The sequence below is a fragment of the Carcharodon carcharias genome, chromosome 10, assembly GCF_017639515.1.
Source record: "Carcharodon carcharias isolate sCarCar2 chromosome 10, sCarCar2.pri, whole genome shotgun sequence".
NCBI lineage: Eukaryota > Metazoa > Chordata > Chondrichthyes > Lamniformes > Lamnidae > Carcharodon > Carcharodon carcharias.
The window spans coordinates 138,647,720-138,671,723 of NC_054476.1; the positions used below are offsets into that span (position 1 = coordinate 138,647,720).

Consider the following 24,004-nt stretch of genomic DNA (forward strand, 5'->3'; position numbering starts at 1 on the left):
GGAACTTTGGATCTTATCCTCATTCCTGGTCTAGATGTTGTAATGTTTGTTGAAGATACAATGGGCTGGATGGACCACCTTCAAACCCATTGGTGGGGGAGGGGGGAGGTGCATTGTCGGGGGGGTGGTGGTGGGGGGAGCTTTAAATCCAGCCCAATGATTAAAGGTGCTCTGGGGCACCATGGATATGTAGGCTCACACCCTAATCTGTCACAACATCCCATTCTTCATACAAAAGCAAAATTCTGGGAACGCTGCTAATTTGAAATAAAAACAGACAATGCTGGAAATACTCAACAGGTTAGGCCACATCTGTGGAGAAAGAAACAGAGTTAATGCTTCATATCGATGACCTGTCAACTGAAATGGTTCTGCTGAAAGGTCATTGACCTGAAATGTTAACTGTTTCTTTCCCCATAAATGCTGCCTGACCTGCTGAGTATTTCCAGAATTTTCTGTTTTTATCCCATTCTTCAACCCAATTTCAACATTTTACAATACAAAAGCTGCTTACTGGAAAAAATCCTTACAAATTTATTGAGGTTTTAAAAGAAAAATGATAAATTTACTTGCAAACTCTTCAAGTCTTTCCAGCTTGCTATTGTCGTTATTCCCAACACTGGATTCCACTACAAGTAAACCAGAAAAGTTGTTTCACTGTTTATTTTCCATAATATCAATTAAAAATTAACATAATTAAATAATATATCAAATATCACAGTTGAAACCTAAAATGATAGCAGAGCAGGAAGCCATTTGTCTACTGGGCCTACATAGGCAGTAGCTCTTCAACTGCAGCTACCTGCTTTAATCCGAGTCTCTCTTCTCACGAGCACAAGGAAGGTTAAAAGGAGATTAGAAAAGAGGTGCTCATAACTTGAAGGGATATTCATGAGATAATTGGAGCAAATGTGTTTCCATTCATTATTGAGTCACTAATTAGAATTAGAGTTAATCTGTTTCTCCCTTTTTCATGGAATCATAGAAATATACAGCACAAAAGAGGGCCATTCAACTTGGTGTGCCTGTGCTGGCTCTTTGAAAGATCTATACAACTAGCCCCATGCCCCCACACCCTGCTCTTACCCCCAAAGAAAGGATGAGTTTAGGAGTGTTGCTGAATGAAATACCTGACTGGAAATTGAAACAGGAATGGAAGCAAAATCCAGAAATGCTTTTGGACATATATTTCAAAGAAGAATATAGAAAGTTGTGAAGAAAGGTCAGAGGAATAGAATGCTCTTTTAGAAAGAAGGCAATAGGTCAAATGGTCTCCTGTGCTCAAAATTTCTACAACTCTGTAGAATTTAGCTGATGTGTTTTCTACCAAGGTTACATCAATCCTTCCACGTGAGCTCTCCTACTAATTTTACTGCCTTGCATATTCACATGTAAATACTGGGCCCTGCCTCATTTATATTCGTCAGCACCCTTTTACCTTCTATTTCTTCATATTCCTTCTTTTGCTATATTCCCCCTCACCTTCTCGCCTATTTACCCTGAGTTATGCCTCTATTTTAGCTCCACCAGAACTTACTATCTTAGACTGCTCAGACATCACCATTCTGCCCTATGCTACATTATTAATTCTAATATGAACAACACTTCAGGCTTCAATCTCTCTTTCCAGAATTATCTCCATTCCATTATGTTCATTACCCTAGTACCTGAGAGATGGGGATATATACTGAGAATATGGTAAATCTGATAAAACCAAATATGGTGGAACTGCACCATGACAACCGTTACCTGAAAGGGAATTGGCAAAAGAACTAGAAGTGATTTGAGTGAAAAACAATTAATGCGGTGAGTTATGATTTGGAATGTGCACTTCTTGAAAGGCTGGTGAAAGCAGATTCAATAATAACTTGCAAAAGGCAGTTGAATAAATATTTGAAAATGGAAAATTACAGAGCTAGAGGAAAGGAGCAGGGTGAGGGGCATGGGATGAATTGTATATATCTTTCAAAGAGCCAGCATAAGCATGGTGGGCTGAATGGCCCTCTTTTGTGCTGCATTTTTCTATGATTCTATGAAAGAGGGAGAAATAGGTTAACTTTTCATTTGAACTTCTGATCCAGGGGATGTGCAAGGGGTTCCATATCTGAATTCCTGATAAAAGGTTGCGTAAAGGGTTCAGTATCTAGGCTCCTGATCCATGGGGTGTGTAGAAGGGATTCAGTGTCTGAATTCCTGATCCAGGGGTGCTTGAGGGGTTCAATTCCTCATTCCTGATCCAGGGGTGGGTAATTGATTCAGAATGACTCTGATGTTTCCTCTCCCCACTGATCCTTCTATGCAATGGCAAGGTTGAGAATGCTGACTCTTCAACACAAAGCCCTTTAACGTTCTCTCTTTCATTTGAACAGTTCAGTGACATTCTCCCTTTCTCAGTGCCTGTCAAAGTTTTATGTGGCTTTCAAGACATCAAGAAAGTAATTTATTGGCACAGCCCACACATTCCTTACCACCTAGAACGAGAAACATTTGTTCAATCCAAGAATCCAATTTACCCAGAAATCTTCCAGAGTTCTCCAAATGTGGTCTCCACTCAGTAATCTCCCAAGGAAAGATTCTACCACATCACTTCTGACCCCCCAAAACGATCAAGCAAAATAACAGATCATCCATCCATTCCCATTCAGAATTTTTCAGAAGGCAACTAATAATCTAGAGAATTCAGGGCCTGTTGAATACAATCATTAATCAATGTACAAGAAAGATATGAACTGAAGATATCTATACACACCCAATGAGGCAGTGTCAAAAGAAGATGTTTCCTTTAGTTCTGAAGACAGGAATGTGCAAACTCCATTCAAATTTTCACTGTTCTTATGAGGCCGTTTCCGGTGTTGCTGACACAGCTGTAATATTATTATAGTTGTTAGCTCTCATAGTCATTTGTTCTAAAGTCACAATGAAGCCTATTTCATAATGATGGGAACATTACTATTCCCATAATGTGTTTAACCTCTCAGCTAACCAAAAGAATGAGGCTGAAGAAGAGTAAAAGAAAGTATAAATTCAAACTCAGAGAATCATAGTATATTGCAGCACAGGAAAAGGCCATTCAGCCCATTATGCCTGTGCTGGCTCTATGGTAGAGCTCTCCAATTAATTTTATTCTACTGATCTTTGTCTGTAGCCCTGTACATTATTTTCCTTCCAGTACAAGGAGCTACAAGGTACAGCACAGAAACAGGCAATGCAGTCCAACCAGTCCATTTGTGCTCCACTCAAGTTTATTCCCATCCTTTCTCATCTAATTATATCAGTATAACTGTAGTAATTGAAGGTATAGCCTTTCCTACTGTCTATCAGGGGTCACATGATCGTTCTGGGAGACTCTGACCTATAAGCCCTAAGTGCGGGTAATCCGGGAGGTGGGGATTTTCTTGTTGAGGACCAGGTTCAAGTATGCAGCTTCTGAAAAGCTCTCTGTAATAAAGTTATCTGTGTCTGGTTGAAACCTATCTGGTACGTCAAGTAATTACATTTGGTAACGAGGGTAAAATAGCTCCAATGCTGCATCTCGCCTTGTGAATGTGAGTACATCATATCTTAAGAGAAAAGAAAAGAATACTCGCCAGTTATGCCACTCTTCGGCAGAATCGACCCTCACGATACAGCTATGGAAGACAGGAGCCAGAATGCAGAGCACCTTGGTTTTTATCTTATGGCAAACAAAATTACCGTGGAGGAGAAGCAGAAAGCAATCCTTTTGAGTGTATGTTTTAGCAAGACATACAATCTCATCCGCAGTCTGACAGCCCCGAATGCGCTCAATTCTAAGTGTTTTAATGAATTAGTAGACCTCGTGAAAACGCATTACCAGCCAAAGCCATCAGTAATAATGCAGAGCTTTAAGTTTAATTCCAGGGTCAAGGCCCCGTTAGAGTCCATCGCAACTTAAATAGTGAAGTTGAAGCAGTTGACAAAGCATTGCAACTTCGGAAACTGATTAGTTTGTGCAGTTCACGACGACGATATTCAACTTTGTTTACTCACAGAAATCAACATCGATTGGAAATAGCACTAGCCATGGAAAGTGCTGCAAGAGACTCATAGGTTTTACAAAACATACAACATGGCATTGTTTTTTTATGTGGGGCAGGATCCTACTGCTGGGCATGGCACAAAAACCAGAGGCACAGCAGCAAAGCAAGAGGCAATGTCCACTGTTAGAAAAACGAAAAGGCCTGGTAGAAACATTTCAGCAGCGACTGACAGTGGGGGTGACCACGTAATGGACACCTGCAGATTCAAGGAGGCAGAGTGCCATTACTGCCATAAGAAAGGTCATGTAATAAAGCAATGCAGGGCAAAATCTAATCAACTCATAAGGCAGCAAACCAATATGATTGAATTGAATAATACAACAGAACCTGAAGCTGCCGATACCAACATCTATTCTCTGTACAATGTCACAGCAGTAAAAACTGAACCTATTACTGTCACAATCCAAGTTAATGGGAAGCCACTAATAATGGAGGTAGATATTGGAGTCCCAACCACAGTGGTGGGAGCACACATATTTAAATACCTAAATGAAGGTACCAGCCACTGAATCTGGAGCGAACAAAAGCTCAATTGAAGACATACACTGAGGAATCCATGCAGGTAAAGGGCATCATCACAGTACCTGTGTTCTATAGGCAACAGACAGCCCAGCTTCCAATGATCATAGTAACAGGTGAAGGACCTCGTCATCTGGGCCGAGTCTGGTTACAAAAGAATCAAGCTCAACTGGTCTGATATTTCACTTGAGAACAGGAAGAGTTCCTGAATTGCTAAGGAAATACGACAGTATATTTCATGACAAATTAGGGAAGTTAAAAGGCTTTCATGCAAAAATATATGTGGATTCTCAGGCAACACACTGGTTCTTTATGGCCAGGCCTGTGCCTTATGCCTTAAAGGAGAAGGTGGATGCAGAACTTGCCGGTTAGAAAAGCTGGGCATCATCCAGCCCAATTTTCGGAATGGGCAGCACCCATAGTTCCAGTGGCGAAGACTGAGCAGACTATATACATTTGTGGGGACTATAAATTGACCGTGAACAAGGCAGCCAAACTAGATAAATATCCTATCCAAGGATAGGCGACTTATATGCGAAGCTAGCTGGAGGCAAATCCTATATAAAACTGGACATGAGCCAGGCTTACCAACAGTTAGAGCTGGATAGCACGTCTAGAGTGTACGTAACCATTAACAAGCACAAAGGTTTGTATCAATACACTCATCTAGCCTTTGGAGTATTGTCTGCATGTGCAATCTTCCAAAGGACAATGGAGAGTCTTTTGCAAGGACTTCCCCACGTAGTAGTATACCGAGATGATGTTCTAATCATAGGGCCAACTGAAACCGAACACTTGGCCAACCAGGAAGAGGTGCTAAGAAGATTCTTAGAAGCCGGTGTACGATTAAAGAAAGAGAAATGTACATTCCAAATGCCAGAGGTTACTTACCTGGGTGACAGGGCAGATGCCATGGGTTTGCATCTGGTAGAAGAGAAAGTTAGAGCAATCAAAGATGCGCCCATTCCGTCTAGTGTAACCGAACTCAGGTCTTTACTTGATCAACTATTATAGCCGCTTCTTGCCAAACTTGTCAACAGTGTTAGCACCAATGCAATTGTTGTTAAAAAAGAACCATCGTTGGTCATGGAATTCACAACAGGAAGAAGTCTTTGTGAAAGTTAAGAAGCTATTACATTCATTATGTTATTGGTACACTACGGCCCATCAAAAGAATTGGTATTAACATGTGATGCATCTCCTTACGGTGTGGGAGCTGTGTTATCACATAGAATGGAAGATGGATCAAAAACGCCAAATGACTATGTCTCAAGAACCTCTCCGCAGCAGAGAAGGATTATTCCCAACTAGAAAAGGAAGATTTATCAGTGATATTCAAAGTGAAGAAATTTCACCAGTACCTGCATGAACAACATTTCACCATTGTGTCGGACCATAATTCAGTGAGGATAAAGCTATTCTGCCAAGAGCATCAGCAAGAATTCAACGTTGGGCTTTGATATTATCTGTGTATGAGTATACATTTATGCACCATTCTGGCTTGCATATTGCAAATGCGGAAGCGTTCAGTCATGTCCCGTTACCAGATAGCATTGTACATGCTCCAGTGCCACAAGAAGTTGTGCTTGTACTGGATTTCTTGGATTCTTCGCCTGTGTGTGCAAAACAAATTAGAAATTGGGCGAACAGAGATCCAATTCTGTCGAAACATACAAAATGCAAAATAGAAGTAGTAGACCATTCATCCCATCATGCCTTCTCTGCCATTCAATAAGATCATAGTTGGTCTGTTTGTATTTCCAATTCCACATTCCCATCTACCCGATAACCTTTGATTCCCTTATTTAACAAGAATCTATCTACCTCTGACTTAAAGATATTCGATGATACCACCTCCACTGCCTTCTGGGCGGTGTGTTCCAAAGTCGCACAACAATCCAAAAGAAAAAATTTCTCTTCATCTGTCCTAATTTTAAAACAGTGCCCTAGTTCTGGACTCACTCACAACAGGAAACATTTCTTCGCCCACCTTGTCAAGATTGTTCAAGATCTTATATATTTCAATCAAGTCACCCCTTCCTCTTCTAAACTCCAGTGGAAACAATCCCAGTCTGTCCAACCTTTCCTAATAAGACAACCCGCTCATTCCAGGTATTAATCTAGTAAACCTCCTCTGAACCACTTCCAATGCATTTACATCCTTCCTTAAATAAGGAGACCAAAACCGCACAAAGTATTCAAGATGCAGTCTCACCAAAGCCATGTATAACTGAAGCATAACATCCTTATTTTTACGTTCAATTCCTCTCAGAATAAAGGATAGCATTTTAGCATTTCATTAGCTTTCTTAAATACTTGTTGTACCTACATACTAACTTTTTGTGACTCATGCACTAGGACACCTAAATCCCTCTGCATCGCAGAATTCTGCAGTCATTCTCCGTTTAGGTGATACTCTGCTTTTTTACTCTTCAGGCCAAAGTTCACTCTACCTGCAAATGAAACATCTGTAATTCATATACCAGCACACCCAGATGCCACAATAAAGCAGAGTTCTACAATCTCTCTCCAATTAAATATGCTGCTTTTCTATTCTTACTGCTAAAGTGGACAACTGCACATTTTCCCACATTATACTCCATATCCAAATTTTGCACACTCACTAAACTTTTTTTTCCATTTATTCATGGGATATGGGCATCGCAATATTTAATGCCCATCCACAATTGGGGCATTTTAACAGTCAACCATAAGAACATAAGAACTAGGAGCAGGAGTAGGCAATTCAGCCCCTCGAGCCTGCCCCGCCATTCAATACGATCATGGCTGATCTCACTTCAGCCTCAACTCCAATTTCCCACCCTCTCCCCATAACCTTTCAACCCGTTACTAATTAAAAATCTGTCTATCTCCTTCTTAAATGTATTCAGCGTCCCGTCATCCACTGCACTCCGAGGTAGTGAATTCCAGAGATTCACAACCCTTTGAGAAAAATAATTCCTCTTCATCTCTGATTTAAATCTACCACCCCTTAACCTAAAACTATGGCCTCTCATTCTAGAATGTCCCACAAGGGGAACATCCACTCCACGTCTATTTCGTCAATCCCCTTTAGAATCTCATGTACCTCAATTAGATCTCCTCTCATCCTTCTAAACTCTAGTGAGTATAGGCCTAAACTCCTCAATCTCTCTTCATAAGACAAGCCCCGCATCTCTGGAATCAATCTAGTGAACCTCCTTTGAACAGCCTCCAATGCAACTACATCCTTCCTCAAGTAAGGGGACCAAAACTGTGCACAGTACTCCAGGTGCGGTCTCACGAATGCCTTGTACAGTTGCAACAACACTTCCCTATTTTTATACTCTATTCCTTTAGCAATAAATGCCAAAATTCCAGTTGCCTTCCTTATTACCTGCTGTACCTGCATACTAGCTTTCAGTGATTCATGCACGAGGACACCCAGATCCCTCTGCACTGAAGCATTCTGAAGTTTCTCTCCATTTAAATAATAATCTGGTAAGGATAGCAAATTTCTTTCCCTAAAAGAAGGGCTTTAGTGAATCAGATGGGTTTTTGCAACAATCAGTAACGGTTTTTCATGGCTTTTAATTCAGACTTCATTAGATCCAAATGTCACTATTTACCCTGGTGGGATTTGAACCCAGATCCCCACTCTGAGTTGTTGGAATACTAGTCTAGTGACAATACCACTATGCCACCACCTCCCTTTGCAGATTCCTTGTTCCTATGTTCCTTTGCAGACTCCTTATGTCTTCTTCACAACTTACTTTTATACCTATATTTGTGTCATCAGCAAATTTAGCAGCCATACATTTGGTCACTCCATCAGTCATTGATATAAATTGTAAATAGTTGAGAATCCAGCACTGATCTCGACAGGTTTAGATTGCCTCACTGTCCTTAAATTAATAGATTAGCTGCTATTAGCAGTTTTGCCCACTTCCATGTATGTAACAACTTGCATTTATATGCAAGTCGCAGACCTTGTATTGCAAGGGTGGTCAAATTCACCTGTACCTGAAGAGATGAGATTATTCCATGCCCAAAAAAGTTAATTTGTCGCCATGGATCTTCTTGTGGGGATCGAGAGTTGTGTCCCTTTGCAATGAAGAGAACCACTCTTGACAGAAGTGCTCATCCAGGCATATCAAAGATGAAAATGCTTGTGCAAAGCTATGTCTGGTGGCCAGACATTGACAGTGACATTGAAAGCATGGTCAAGCACTGTCTCCATTGTCAGCAATAAGGGAAGTTGCCTGTTTCAACTCCATTACATCCGTGGGAGTGGCCTGGTCAACCCTTAGTCAGGCAACATATTGATTACATTGGACCATTCTTAGCTACCATGTTTTTATTGATCATAGATGTGCATTCTAAAAGGATGGATGTGTATGAAGTCAGATCACCAACATCGGGCACAACTATCGAAAAGTTGCGTCAATATTTTAGTATCCATGGGCTAACGGAAATTGTTATTTATTATAACGGTAGTCTTTACCAGGACAAGGTTTCAGAGATTCATGATTTTAAGTGGAATCAGACATATTAAAACAGCACCAAATCATTCTTCATCAAGTGGTTTAGCTGAAAGAGTTGTGCAAACTTTCAAATCTGGAATGACGAGGTTATCCAAAGGTACTCCAGAAACTCAACTTTCCCACTTTTTTCTCAATTATTGTACGACGCCTCATGCAACTACGGGTTCAACGCCTTATGAATTATTGATGAAATGCCACCTACGTACAAGGTTAAGTCTGGTGTATCCAAACTTAGAGGGAAAGTTGGAGAAGAATCAGAGTAATCAAAAATTGAATCACCATATTCATAGCAAAGCTCGAAGATTCACTGTAGGAGACACAGTTTTTGTGCAGAATTTTGAAAGTGGACCTTGTAGGGTTCCTGGTACAATTGTCTCAGAAACTGGTCCTTTGTCCTTCAAGGTGCAAGTGGAGGGCTGAATTGTTCAAAAACATGTGGATCATCTTAGGAATAGAGATACATTCCAATGACCAGCTATTCCTCCTGTGATTAACATCGAACCATCAGCCCCTGAGGCGACAGATTGACCTAGAATAAACATGCCTGATGTCTCTGAAGAGTTGTCTAACCCTAAACTGCCACTTTCTAATGATGTATCTGGTGCTGCAGTTCCTGATCATGTCAATCCTGTGGAAGAACCTCAAGTGGTAGAGCTACATCACTCTAACTGAATAAAGAAACCACCTCAGAGATTTGATCTGTAATCACCTGACTTGTATATATGTATATGTTGTGGGTTATTCAAATGTTCTCTGTAAATCGAAACTGTAACAAAAAATAAAGGGGGAGTAAATATAGTAATTGTCCTACTATCTATCAGGGGTCACGTGATTGTTCTTGGAGGCTCTGACCAATAAGCGCAGGTAATCCAGGGGGTGCGGGGCTTTTCTTGTCGAGGACCTGGTTCAAGCATGTAGCATCTGAAAATCACTCTGTGATAAAGTTATCTGTTTCTGGTTGAAACTGTCTGGTATGTCTTCATTATGATAACCCGCTTTTCCTTTCTCCCTCAGCTGTTTATCTAGCTTCCGCTTAAATGCATCTATGCTATTTGCCTCTACTATTTCCTCTGCTAGAGACTTCCACATTTCATCAAAAGTTTCTCCTGAATTCCCTATTTAATTTCTTGGTAACTATATTATATTGATGACCTCTAATTTTGCTTTTTCCTACAAGTGAAAACAATCTCTTTCTATTTTTCTGTTAAAACCTTTCACAATGTTAAAATTTCTACTAGGCCACTCCTCAACCTTCGCTTCTTCAGAAGAAAAGAAACTCAGCCTGTTCATCTTTTCCTGATTAGCAAGATCTAGCATTTCTAGCTTTATAATTGTAAATCCTGCATGTATTCTCGCCAGTGCCTCTACCACTTTTTCATAATATGATGGTAGCACTCCAAGTGCAGTCTAACCAAGGTTCTTTACAGGTTTAGCACATCTTCTCCACTTTTCAATTCTATTCCCTGAGAAGTAAATCGCACTGCTTGGCTTGCTTTTTTTAATGGCCTTATTAACCTTTATCACTACTTTTAATGATTTGTGTAATTGTAATCCTGGGTCCCTTTGCTCATCCTCTGCTCCATTTAGACTCTTAGGCTGGAATTTTACCAGCCCCTTGGTGATGGGCTAGGGAGCACTGGGAGGCATGCCCAATGTCTTCCTGCCAACATGCCATTTTTCCAGTGGCAGGAAAGCTGGCAAACAGGCCACACATCAGGAAGCCAATTGAGACACTTATGAGACCAATTAAGGGTCTCTTCCCACTTCCACGGGTATATGACAAATTGAGGGAGGCCTCTGCGGCATGGGGAGACCATCCAGTGAAACCTAGCAACCTGTCAGTTGGCTCTGAAGGCCCTTCTTTTTGGACACTCCCTGACCTATGGAAGGCCCCCCCACCCCGGCAGCAATGATACTGCCTGCCTCAGCGACCTCCAAACCCACCCTGCCCCAATCACCATGGCCTGCCTGCTGTGCCTTGGCATTCCCAGATAATACTTACTTGTGTTCAAAGGTGCCTAGTCATCAATACGCCCACATTGTTCAGCTTCAGCATCAGAACTGGTTGCCGCTAGCAGTGGTGCTGCTGAGCAGCAGTGGGCCACCATTTGTAATAGGGGCGGCATGCCTGGCGGTGGTCAGTTAACTGACCATCACCAAGAAGGTTCTCTGGGTGCTGCTGCCAACCTAAGCAGGAGACACCAGCCCCAGTGGTGGGACTTCGGCCTCTAGAATAAATCCAGCTCTTACTTTCCAAAGTAATATGTGACCTCCTTATCTTTCTTACCTATATGTAATACCTCACCCTTATCTGTGTTGAAATTCATTTGTTAATTATATCCCATTTTTCAAGTTATTAATATATTCTGGCTTAGTCCTCCTCAGTATTGACCACGACTCCCAGCCAATTTGGTGTCATCTGTAAATTTTGAATTTTTTTGATTCTGAAGTTTAAATTGTTAATATAAATTGAGAATAACAGTGGTGCCGGTACTGATCCTTGTGAGACTTTCTACCTTCTGTGACTTGGTTATGCTACCTTTTACCCTCATCCTCTGCTTTCTGTCTTTCCTATAGCTAGCTATCAGCTCTACTGCTTCTCTATTATATGTCACCTTATCAAAGGCCTTTTTGAAATCTAGATATAAAATATATACAACATTAACCGGATCAACTTTCTCTGTTACCTTTTCAAAGAATTCAATGAGGTTGGTCAAGCAAGACTTTTCTTTCTGAAATCCAAGTTAAATCTCCATTCTTTATTAGGTTTCTATTTTCCCCTCTATTAGGGATTATATTACTTTTTCTACCACCAATGTTAAGCTATAATTCTATGGAGATGTTCTCTCTCCCGTCTCAAGTATACGAAAAACTTCAGCCATCCATCAATCCTTGGCACTACACCTATTCCTAACAAATTATTAAATCTGTGCAATAGTGCCCCTGCTATCTCTAAATCTTTTCAAATTTGCAGATATAAGCTGTTATCTTATTTAATATTTCTTCTCTCTTTCTTGTAATTGCAGTATACATTACCAATCTCATCTTCCAATGCCACTTTCACCAATTTCATTTCACTGGTAGCTACTAAAGCAAAATAATTATCTAATATTTCTACGATTTCACTATCTCTGCCTGTGATATTATCCTGTCGGCCCTTTAGTGGTCCTATTCCCATCCCAACCTTCCTTTTGTATTTATGTGCCTGCAGAATATTTTACTGTTTTGTTTTATGTTCTTTGATAAATTTATATCATAATACCCCATTTTCCTATTTGTTTTTTTTTTTACTTCTCTCCTAATCTCTTTATACTTTACCTTGTCATGCTGTCATGTACTTAGCACATACCACTTTCCTTACTTATGTCTTTTCCCGTTATGTCTTTCTTCAACCGTGGTGTCTCATTAGTATTTAGTTTGTTCTTGTTTTTTCACGGAATATTTTTTCTGTATTCTGTTTAATGTAGTTTTAAATGATTCCCATTGCTGTTCTACATTATTGCTTGCCAATTTGAACAGTTGAAAAACCCACAACATATACAGGTATACAAGTCAGGTGACTACAGATCGTGTCTCTGAGGTGGTTTCTTTATTCGTTCAGGGAGTGGCGTAGCTCTACCACTTGAGGTTCTTCCACTGGATAAACATGATCAGGAATTGCAGCATCAGGTATATCATTAGAAAGTGGCAGTTCAGGGTTAGGCAACTCTACAGACACATCAAGTATGTGTATTCCAGGTCGATCTGTCACCTCAGGGATTAATGGTTCAACATTAATCACAGGTGGAATAGCTGGTTGTTGGAATGTCTCTCTATTCCTAAGATGATCCACATGTTTGTTTTCGAGCAATTTGCTCTTCCACTTCCACCTGGAAGAACAAGGGACCACTTTCTGAGACAAGTATGCCAGGAACCCAACAAGGTCCACTTCCAAAATTCTGCATCTCCTATAGTAAACCTTCAAGCTTTGCTATAAACATGGTGATTCAATTTTTAATAACTCTGATTCTTCTCTACCTTCCCCTCTAAGTTTGGATACACCAGACATAACCTTGTACTTAGGTGGCGTTTCATCAATAATTCAGATGGCATTGAACCCGTTTGATTATGGTGTCAAACGATAATTGAGAAGAAAATAGGAAAGTCAAGTTTCTAGATAGCCTTTGGATAACCTCTTCATTCTAGATTTGAAAGTTTGCACAGCTCTTTCAACTAAACCATTTATTTATAAGGGAAGATATGATGCTATTTTAATATGTCTGATTCCATTTAAACTTATGAATCTCTGTACTGGTAAAGACTGTATCATTATCCGAAACTATGACTTCCGGTAGGCCATTTATAATAAAACATTGACGCAACTTTTCGATAGTTTTGCTCAATGTCGGTGATGTCATACACATCTATCCATTTAGAATGCGCATCTATGATCAATAAAAACATGATAGCTAAGAATGGTCCTACATATTCAATGTGTAGTCTAACCCAGGGTCGACCAGACCACGCCACAGAGGCAGTGGAACTGAAACAGGCAAATTCTGTTGTTGCTGACAATGGAGACAGTGCTTGATCATGCTTTCAATGTCACTGTCAATGCCTGGCCAACAGGCATAGCTTCACACAGGCATTTTCATCTTTGATATGCCTGGATGCGCACTGTGAATCTCTGTCAAGAGTGGTTCTCTTCATTGCGAAAGGACACAATTCTTGATCCTCACAACAAGATTCCATCCTGACAACTTAACTCTGCCTTTCGGACATGGAATGGTCTCATCTCTTCAGACACTGGTGCATTTGACCACCCTTGCAATACAAGGTCTTAGACTTTAGATAAAATTTTATCTCTGTTCGTCCAATTCCAAAATTTACTTTGCACACACAGGCGAAGAATCCATAAAAATCAGTGCAAGCATAACTTCTTGTGGCACTGGAGCATGTACAATGCCATCTGGTAACAGGAGTTGACTGAGTGTATCCGTATTTGCAATATGCAAGCCAGGACAGTACATAAAAGGTATACTCATATGCAGATAATATCAAAGCACAATGTTGAATTCTTGCTGATGCTATTGGTGGAATGGCTTTATCCGCACTGAATAAACCCATTAATGGTTTAAGGTCCGACACAATGGTGAAATATCGTCCATGCAGGTACTGGTGGAATTTCTTCACTCCAAATATCACTGATAAACCTTCCTTTTCTAGTTGGGAATAACCCTTTTCGGCTGCAGACTGTTCTGGAGACATAGCCAATTGGCCTTACTGATCTGATTTCTGTTTTTTCCTCGTTTGCTTTGAGTTTTGTCTCGTCCTTCATTTTGATTTCACAGTCGGCCAAATTTCTTTCTAGTGAAATCTTAATTTGGTTCACTTTGGTAGTTGAGCTATCCATAGCTTCATTATCCATTCACATTTTGAAAAGTTCCATGATTTTTACTTTTAATGCCTCTTTTGCTTCATAAAGCTGATTCTTCAGCTCTTCAATCTCTTTCCTGTACCTCTTGGCTTCCTCTTGGAATACTGAACATTGTTGAGTTCTTCTCTGCCAACTGTTTCTTCAGGTTGTTCGGAGAGGCACTCATTTAATTTTGTTTCTCCATATGATTTTACAGGGGAACCAACACTGACCTGAGGGATCCTTGCATCATGTGAGGGTTCTTCAATTCTCCTAACTCGTCCCGAAATACACTGTCATATTCCCTTAGCAGTTCAGCAGCTCCTCCTGTTCTCAAGTGAAATATTTCAAACCACTTGAGCTTAATTCTTTGTAACCAGTCTCAGTCCAGAAGACTAGGTCCTTCACCTGTCCCTCTGATTACTGGAAACTGGGCTGTCTGTTGCCTATAGATTACAGGTACTGAGGCGATGCCCTTTACCTGCATAGATTCCCCAGTGTATGTCTTCAGCTGAGCTTTTGCTCGCTCCAGATTCAGTGGCTGAGTACCTTCATTTAGGTATTTAAATATGTGCTCTCCCACCACGGTGGTTGGGGCTCCAGTATCTATCTCTTTAATTAGTGGCTTCCCATTAACTTGGATTGTGACAGTAATAGGTTTGTTTTTTACTGCTGTGACATTGTACAGAGAATAGATGTTGGCATCGGCAGCTTCAGGTTCTGTTATATTATTCACTTCAATCGTTTTGGTCTGCTGCCTTATCGGCTATTTCGATTTTGCCCTGCATTGTTTTATTATGTGACCTTTCTTATGGCAGTAATGGCACTCTGCCTCCTTGGATCTGCAGGTGCCCAGCATGTGATCATCCCCACATCTATAATAGATTAACCTTGGAGTCACTGCTGAAATGCTTCCACTAGGCCTTTTCCCTTTTTAGCAGCAGAGATTGTCACTTGCTTCGCTGCTGTGGCTCTGGTTTTCGAGCCATACCTGGTGGTAGGCTGCTGCCCCACATGAAGAACAATGCCATGTTGTACATATTGTAAAGCCTGCAAGTCTCTCACAGCACTCCATGGCTCGCTTCAAATCGATGTTGACTTCTGCGAATAAACGGCGCTGAATGGCATCGTCGTGACCTCCACAAACTAATCGGTCCTGCAACATATCATTGAGTGTGTCTCCAAAGTCGCATTGCTCAGTCAACTTCTTCAATTTCGCTGTATAGGTTGCAATGGACTCTCCAGGAGCCCTTACTCTGGAAATAAACTTAAACCTCAGCATAATTACAGATGGCTTCGGCTGGTAATGTGTCTTCAGAAGATCTACTAATTCGTTAAAAGACTTAGAATTGGACGCGTTCGGGGCCATCAGGCTGCGGATGAGATTGTGTGTCTTGCTAAAACATACACACAAAAGGATTGCTTTCTGCTTCTCCTCCCCGATAACTTTGTTCACCATGAGATAAAAACCAAGGCACTCTATGTACTGGCTCCAGTCTTCCATAGTTGTGTCATAAGGATCAATTCTGCCGAAGAGTGGCATGACTGGTGAGTATCCGTTCTTTTGTTTTAAGATCTGATGTACTCACATTCACAAGGCGAGGTGCACTGTTGGAGCTATTTTACCCTCGTCACCAAATGTAACAACTTGATGTACCAGACAGGCTTCTACTTGAAACAGATAACTTAATTACAGAGAGCTTCTCAGAAGCTGCATGTTTGAACCAGGTCTTCGACTAGAAAGCTACGCCCTCCTCAGATTACCTGCGTTTAGGGCTCACTGGTCGGAATCTCCAAGAACAACCACATGATCCCAGTAGTCAGTAGGAAAGGCTATACAATTACTATGGGAAGAATTTTCCAGTCGGCAAGCTGGGTGGCGGGGGGGGGGGCACGCTCGCCATCACGTAAAATGACGCACGGTGACGTCGGGCGGGTGTCCCGATGTCACCACGTTTCATTTAGATTTTCAGTTCGGCGAGCACACAGCCAAGTTGGCTGTGCGCCTGCTGAATGTCAAAGGCCTATTAAGGCCATTGAGGAAGAATTAAAGTGATAAAGAATGCTGCCCGTCCAACCTTAAGGTTGGTGGGCAGGCGAAGGGCCCAGGCGGCCTTCACATTTTTCATGAAACCTCATCCACGGGCGGGATGAGGTTTCATGAAGGGTTTATTAATTAAATAAAAAATTTTGAAAAAATTCTTTGATGTGTCCCAGCTCACGTGACACTGTCACATGAGGGGCCAAGTCTTAAAATTTTATATTTTCTTTATTTAAATATTTAAATCATAAACTAATCTCCCTGAGGCACCTCAGGCCCCGACTCAGGGAACCATCCCCACCCACACAGGGAGCACTCAGCGCTTCTGGGCACGCGTCTCGCTGGATGGGCCTTAATTGGCCCGCCCACGTAAAACAGCAGCACAGCGCTGATCTGACTCGCACCCATCCCTGCCCACCCCCGCATAACCCCCACCAATGGGGGAAATTTCTGCCCTATATTTCCCCAGTTTAAAAAACAAGTATTCACCACAACATAATCTATCTCTTATTTCTGTCTCTTAGTCAATTTTGCATCCATGCTACCACAGTCCGTTTAATCCCATGGGCTTTAATTTATGAAGTACTTTATTATTTACCAAGAATTGTGAGTGTAGTAAGTTGGCAGCCATGGCAAAGCCGGACCTGATACGAGACTTCTTATCTTCTGAAAAACAGAAAACAAGGGACTGTTATTTCACACAATAAACATGCACAAACAAGATGGACATTATTCTATCCTTTCCAACTGTTGTTCATGGGTTCATTTATTGTTGTTTATCTTGAAGTCTGTCACTTCTGCAAAACCAGAAGAGGAGTGCAGTGTCATATTGTCCTGGGCTTTATGGCTTCAGAGGGTGGCACTTTTTAAAATTAGAGTTTTCTTGCTGAGGTTCAACAAAAATATTTTGAGTAAAAGTAGCCCTCAAACATCAAGTCCAATCCTCTAACAGTTAAATCAGTCAGTCAGATCTGGGACAGGCTAAGGTCATAGTTCAAAGTTTCTTACAGGTATTGGATAGGCATCAACAATTTAATTATGCCAAATGCCTTGCTTGTTAATAGATCAGTTAGTAAGAACTGACCATGCTTTAGTGAGAAAGTTCAGACAAATTTCATCCGCCCGTGGCACTGAAACTCTACCGGTCAAAGTCACAAAAGACATCCTGCTCACACAAGGCCATGGTTTCCCATCCCATGTTACCATATTCTAGTCTGTCTCCTCTGAAGTCCATCTCATAATTCTCTTGATAATTAATAAAGCTGGAATTGAAAGCTTGTCTCAGTAACGCTGACCATGAAACTATCATCAATTGTCATAAAAACCTATCTGTTTCAATATCGTCCTTTAGAGAAGGAAATCTGCTGTCCATACCTGGTCTAGCCTACATGTAACTCCAGGCTCATACAATGTTGTTCACTCTTAACTGCCTTCTGAAATGGCCTGGCACACCACTTAGTTCAAGGGCAATTAAAAATGGGTGACAAATGCTGGTCTTGTCAGTGATGCCACATCCCATGAAAAAATTAGTCAATGTGTCTGTTGCTAGAAATGATTTCTCCTTCTCTGCTTTCACATGTCACGTCTGGTGTACCCTTAAGTTCATTTGTGGCATTCTCCTCTGCATTATTTACTTGTTAGCCTCCAGGACATAATGCTATCAATGAAAACTAGGATTCCTTAATGATATTAGTACTTTAGAGGTCCTAATCTGTAATTTGTTTCCTAATTCTTGAAACTCCTTTTACAATTCTATCACTTCCTCTGTCATGGGATGTAATTTGAACTATTACTTCTGTTTCACTTCCCTATTAAAATCTTTTGGACCCACTCCATTAGTCCCAGACCATCCTGGATTCTTGGTTGTAGCTACAGAAATGCCTGCCTACTACCCTAACTGTGGAAACCCCCAACAGTTTGGGCTATTTAGTGGCATGTAACATTTGCACCACACAAGTACCAGGTTACGACAACCTCCAGCAAGAGAAAATCCAACCATCTCCTCTTGACATTCAACAGCACATCACTGAATCTCCTACCGTCAACATCCTGGGGGTTGCCATTGACCAGAAACCAGCCATATAAATATTACAAAAGCAAGTCAGAGGCTGAAATTCTGTAGTGAATAACTCACCTTCTCACTCCCCAAAACGTGTTCACCTTCTGCTAGCACAAGTCAGCAGAGTGATGGAATATTCTCTGCTTGCCTGGAAGAGTGCTACTCCAAGAAGCTGGGCACCATCCAGGACAATGCAGCCTGCTTAACTGACACTCCACCCACCACAATAAACTTTATTCCTTACACCAGCAACACACACAGTGGAAGCAGTGTATATCATATACAAAATGCACTGCAGAAACTCTCCAAGCTTCCTTTGAAACCACTTTCCAAGCCCATGACCACTGCCACCTAGAAGAACAAGGGCAGCAGATATATGGGAACACCACCACCTGCAAGTTCCCCTCCAAGCCACACACCATCCTGACTTGGAATCAAATCGCCATTCCTTCACTGTTGCTGGGTCAAAAATCTGGGGCTCCCTCCTTTACAGCTCTGTGGGACTGCACAGATGGCTAACCACTGCCTTCTCAAGGGTAATTAGGAATGGGCAACAAATGTCAGCCTTGTCAAGAATTAAAAGACAAACTACTGCTTTACTCTGCTTAGCTCACCCTCTGTTTGTAACCAGCTATCTAATGACCACAACATGGTACAATTTAAGCTTGTTATGGTCAAAGAAATAGACAAGTTGCAAAAAAATGTTTTAGATTGGGGGATAGTGGATTTTAGTAAATTAAGGCAGGATCCGGTCAAGGTAGACTGGGAACAGCTACTTATGCAGAAGAGCAGTGGGGGGCGGGGGGGGGGGGGGGGGGGGGGGGGGGGGGGGGTGGCGGCGGTGGTGTTCAAAAAGGAAATGGGGAGGATACATGTTCCCTCCAGGGTGACAGGAAGGACTAACAAGCCCAGAGAACCATAGATGACCAGAGATATTCAGGATACGATGAGAAGGAAAAGAGATGCTTTTAGCAGGTACAAGGGGAGCAAATCAGCGGAGGCATTAGTGGAGTACAGAAAGTGCAGGGTGGAGCTTAAGTAAGCAGTTAGGAGAGCAAAGAGGGGATATGAGAAAGCTCTGGCTGGTAAAAGTAGGGAAAATCCTAAGATATTCTATAAATATATCGTAGGGAAGAGGATAACCAGGGAAAGAGTAGGGCCCATTAGGGACCAAGGGGGCACTCTATGGGTGGAGCCAGAGGACATCGGTAGAGTGTTGAACGAATACTTCAGATCCATCTTCACCCAAGAGAATGAGGATGAAGGTATGGAACTCGGGGAGAGAGACTGCGAGGTTCTTGAGCAAATTGGGGGACATCGGTAGAGTGTTGAACGAATACTTCACATCCGTTTTCACCCAAGAGAATGAGGATGAAGGTATGGAACTTGGGGAGAGAGACTGCGAGGTTCTTGAGCAAATTGATATAGGGAGTGACAAGGTGTTGGAGGTGATAGCAGGCTTAAAAGTGGACAAATCTCCAGGTCCAGATGATTTGTGTCCCAGATTGCTGAGGGAGGCAAGGGAGCAGATTGCAGGGGCTCTGAACCAAATCCTTAATTCCTCTCTGGCCATGGGGGAGGTGCCAGAGGACCGGAGAACAGCTAATGTGGTTCCGCTATTTAAGAAGGATTGTAGAGATAAGCCAGGGAACTACAGACCAGTGAGTCTCACATCAGTGGTAGGGAAAGTATTGGAGAAAATTCTGAAGGAGAGAATCCATCTCCATTTGGAGAGGCAAGGTTTGATCATGGATAGTCAGCATGGCTTTATCAGAGGGAGTCACGCCTAATATATTTGATTGAATTTTTTGAGGAGGTGACCAGGTGTGTAGATGAGGGTAGTGCAGTTGATGTAGCTTATATGGATTTCAGCAAAGCCTTTGACAAGGTCCCACATGGGAGACTTATAAAGAAGGCAAATGCACATGGGATACAGGGTAATTTGATAAGGTGGATTCAAAATTGGCTTAGTTGTAGGAGGCAAAGAGTGATGACAGAAGGATGCTTTAGTGACTGGAAGCCAGTGTCTAGTGGCATACCACAGGGATCTGTGCTGGGTCCCCTATTATTCGCCATTTATATAAACGACATAGATGACTATGTGGGAGGTAGGATTAGTAAGTTTGCGGATGACACAAAGATTGGCCGGGTGGTTAACAATGAGGTTGAGTATCTTGGGCTACAGGAAGATATAGACGGTCAAATGGGCAGATAAGTGGCAGATGGAATTTAACCCTGAAAATTGTGAGGTGATACACTTCGGAAGGAGTTATTTAACAAGTAAGTATTCAATGAATGGTATGACACTAGGAAGTTCTGAGGAACAAAGGGACCTTGGTGTGTGTGTCCATAGATCTCTGAAGGCAGAGGGACATGTTAGTGGGGTGGTGAAAAAGGCATATGGGACACTTGCCTTTATCAATCAAGGCATAGATTACAAAAGTAGGGAGATCTTGTTAGAGTAGGAAAGAACCTTGGTGAGGCCACAGCTGGAATATTGTGTGCAGTTCTGGTCGCCACTTTATAGGATGGATGTGATTGCACTGGAGGGGATGGAGAGGAGATTCACCAGGATGTTGCTTGGGGTGAAACATTTAAGTTATGAAAAGAGGTTGGATAGACTTGGGTTGTTTTCGTTGGAGCAGAGAAAACTCAGGGGCAACCTGAACAAGGTGTTCAAGATTATGAGGGGCATGGACAGGGTGGATAGGGAGCAGCTGTTCCCCTTAGTTGAAGGGTCAGTCACGAGGGGACATAAGTTCAAGGTGAGGGGCAGGAAGTTTAGGGGGGAATGTGAGGAAAAACGTTTTTACCCAGAGGGTGGTGACGGTCTGGAATGCGCTGCCTGGGTGGGTGGTGGAGGCGGGATGCCTCATATCCTTTAAAAAGTACCTGGATGAGCATTTGGCACGTCATAACATTCAAGGCTATGAGCCAAGTGCTGGTAAATGGGGTTAAGTGGGTAGGTCGGGTGTTTCTCACGTGTCAGTGCAGACTTGATGGGCCGAAGGGCCTCTTCTGCACTCTGTGATTCTGTGATTCTGTTCCTGTGCTGATGGTGATGTTGGCAGTGATCTACCAAGTGATGATCCAAAGGTGCAACATCCATCAGCCAACCACACTGTGAATGATGTGTCCTGTACCGCAGTCCCTTGCCATGCACTAATTATTGCTCTTTTGCTTTCACAGGCACATCTGGGAAACAGCCAAGGAGCATCATGACCCAGAGTCTCTAATCTAGCCCTGAAGAAACATCAGAAGAGGAATCTGAAGGCAGCCTCATTGAAGGCCTGTCACAGCACACCCACACCCTCCACCAGCGCAGAGACACACACCTCAGTGGGACCTAGTTCTAGAGTAGCCTGTGGATCAAAATCTGGTGAGCACACTGCACTGTCTGATCCACAGCAGGTAGTGGCAGGGACTTCCCAGGTCTCCAGTATTTGGGAGAACTGCTGGGGGCCAGTAATCTGCCAAGTCCGAGTCAGATGACGAACATCTGGACTTTGTCATACCTCAGTTGCTGGAGCTGCAAAGGCAAGGTAGGGAACATCAGGAAGGAATGTCCGCTGCACTCCTCAGATTTCAAGGCACAAGAGGCGTCCGGCCAACTTCAGTCTGCGATGATAGTGCCGGCATGCCAATGCACCGAAGTCAACACTTGTAGGATGGCGGCCAGCACGGAGACGTTGGTCCAGGACATCTGCCCTGAACTGATGTGCAAGCTGAATTCCATCGCTGACGCAATAGTTGGCCTTCGAGAAGGGTGCAGGGCAGCTCGATCTCACTCCAGCTCCCTCTTTTCGTCAAGGAGTTAGCCAGGGACCCTCGGGCACCCATAGGGAAGATGATCAGCAGGTGCACACATTGTGGCCATCCACCCAGATGGCTCTGGGAATGTCCAGCCCATCCGAATCCACTCTTCCTGTGGCCCCAGCAGCTCCAACACAACAGGCTGAGAAGGCTGTCACTGCCACACAGCAGGACTCCAAAAGTAGGCCGAGGCCCTCCAGAGGACGCCCACAGATGGGGTATAGTAGTCAGCAGGTTGCCTGCAGCTCTGCTGTGGATGTTGGGGGAGCACCAAGATGTGGCATCAGGGTTAGGAAGGTTAAGAAGATGTAACTCTTTCTGAGTTAAAACAATCAAACTAAATTAACAAAAGTTAAGAAGATGTAGTTGCAGAGCCTGGGCATGGGTGTTAATCACTTGTACATAATGTTCACCATTGTAAATAAATTCCCAAGAATGTCTCCCTGCCTATGGCTCCTTGTTCTGATGAGCAGTGTTCGTGTCACTCAGATGTGAAACCTTTCTGCACAAGATAAAGGCAAGTGTCTCAGTCCACAGCCTCTTCTCTGTGCTTTGTGCAGCCTTTAGACCAAAGTGATGGTCTGGCTTCACACTCCCTTCTCATATTACTGATGGCTGCACCGCGGTGGTGCTTGTTATTGCTGCTGGAATGTAATGGGCAGGCATCACAGAGTTCTGTCATTCTCTGTGTGCTCTCAGCACCTTTGAGGTGGGGCTGGCACCCATCTCCTCAGCACCTGTGTCCAGTGACGCTGAAGGGGTCAGGTGCTGAAGGCTGACATTTAAAGTTTCCCGGTTGTATTTCTATATGACTCTGGTCAAGAGCAAAAGTGAACTGTGTCAGCCACACAGGAGTCAGACATTCACAGGATGTGAAGATTTATGGAGTGTCCTTACTGCATGTCATCATCATCCTCCTGGAATAGAGTGACTATTAAGGCCTACATTGCGTCTCCATGACAGGAGCCTTAAGAAAGAGGGTATGTGCGCTGCCATCAGCCAGACTGGAGTCAAACGATCACGGATGCAATTTATGGGGTCTCTTCACTGCATGTCGTCCTCATCCTCCACAAATCCAGCAGCTATGACGGCCTCCCAACCGTGCCTGTCTTGTCAGGCCAATGCAATGTCCTCATCGCCGTCATCCTCACCATCAAGGACCTCCTCACCCTTATCCCCATTGATGTCCTCCTCATCAGAGGAGATGTCCAGCTCCTGCATCTCCTCCTCAGCCAGCTCCTCTCCCTGTTGCAGTGCCAGGTTGTGAAGGGCGTAACAGGTGATGACACCCTCTGTGGACTGTATGCAGGGCTCCACCAGACCGGTCCACCAGAATCTCATTTTCAGCATCCGAATGGTTTTCTCCACCGAGGTGTGAGTTTCAGCATGTGCCTCACTGTACCTTCGCTCTGCTGAAGTTTGAGGCCATTGCATCAGCCATGTCCTCTGTGGGTAGCCCTTGTCCATGAGGAGCCAATCCTGCAGCCTCTGTGGACCCTGGAAGATGTTAGGGATCTGAGACCGACTGAGAATGTAGGAGTCGTGGACACTCCCCGGGAATCGTGTGCAGACCTGTCGGATGCGTTGGAGATGGCC

General features: G+C 42.9%; 1 protein-coding gene across 2 annotated transcripts in view; it reads right to left on the minus strand.

Annotated features, from left to right (window-relative positions):
* LOC121282961 (integrin alpha-E-like) overlaps positions 1-24,004 on the minus strand; it is a 312,306-nt gene that overhangs the window by 244,930 nt on the left and 43,372 nt on the right. For both annotated transcript variants that reach the window (XM_041196807.1, XM_041196806.1), the window contains exons 4-6: positions 17,135-17,202; positions 2,750-2,864; positions 570-629 (exon numbers count right to left, since the gene is read on the minus strand). In XM_041196807.1, coding sequence (XP_041052741.1) covers positions 570-629; positions 2,750-2,864; positions 17,135-17,202 — 243 coding nt within the window. The remainder of the gene's footprint in view (positions 1-569; positions 630-2,749; positions 2,865-17,134; positions 17,203-24,004) is intronic.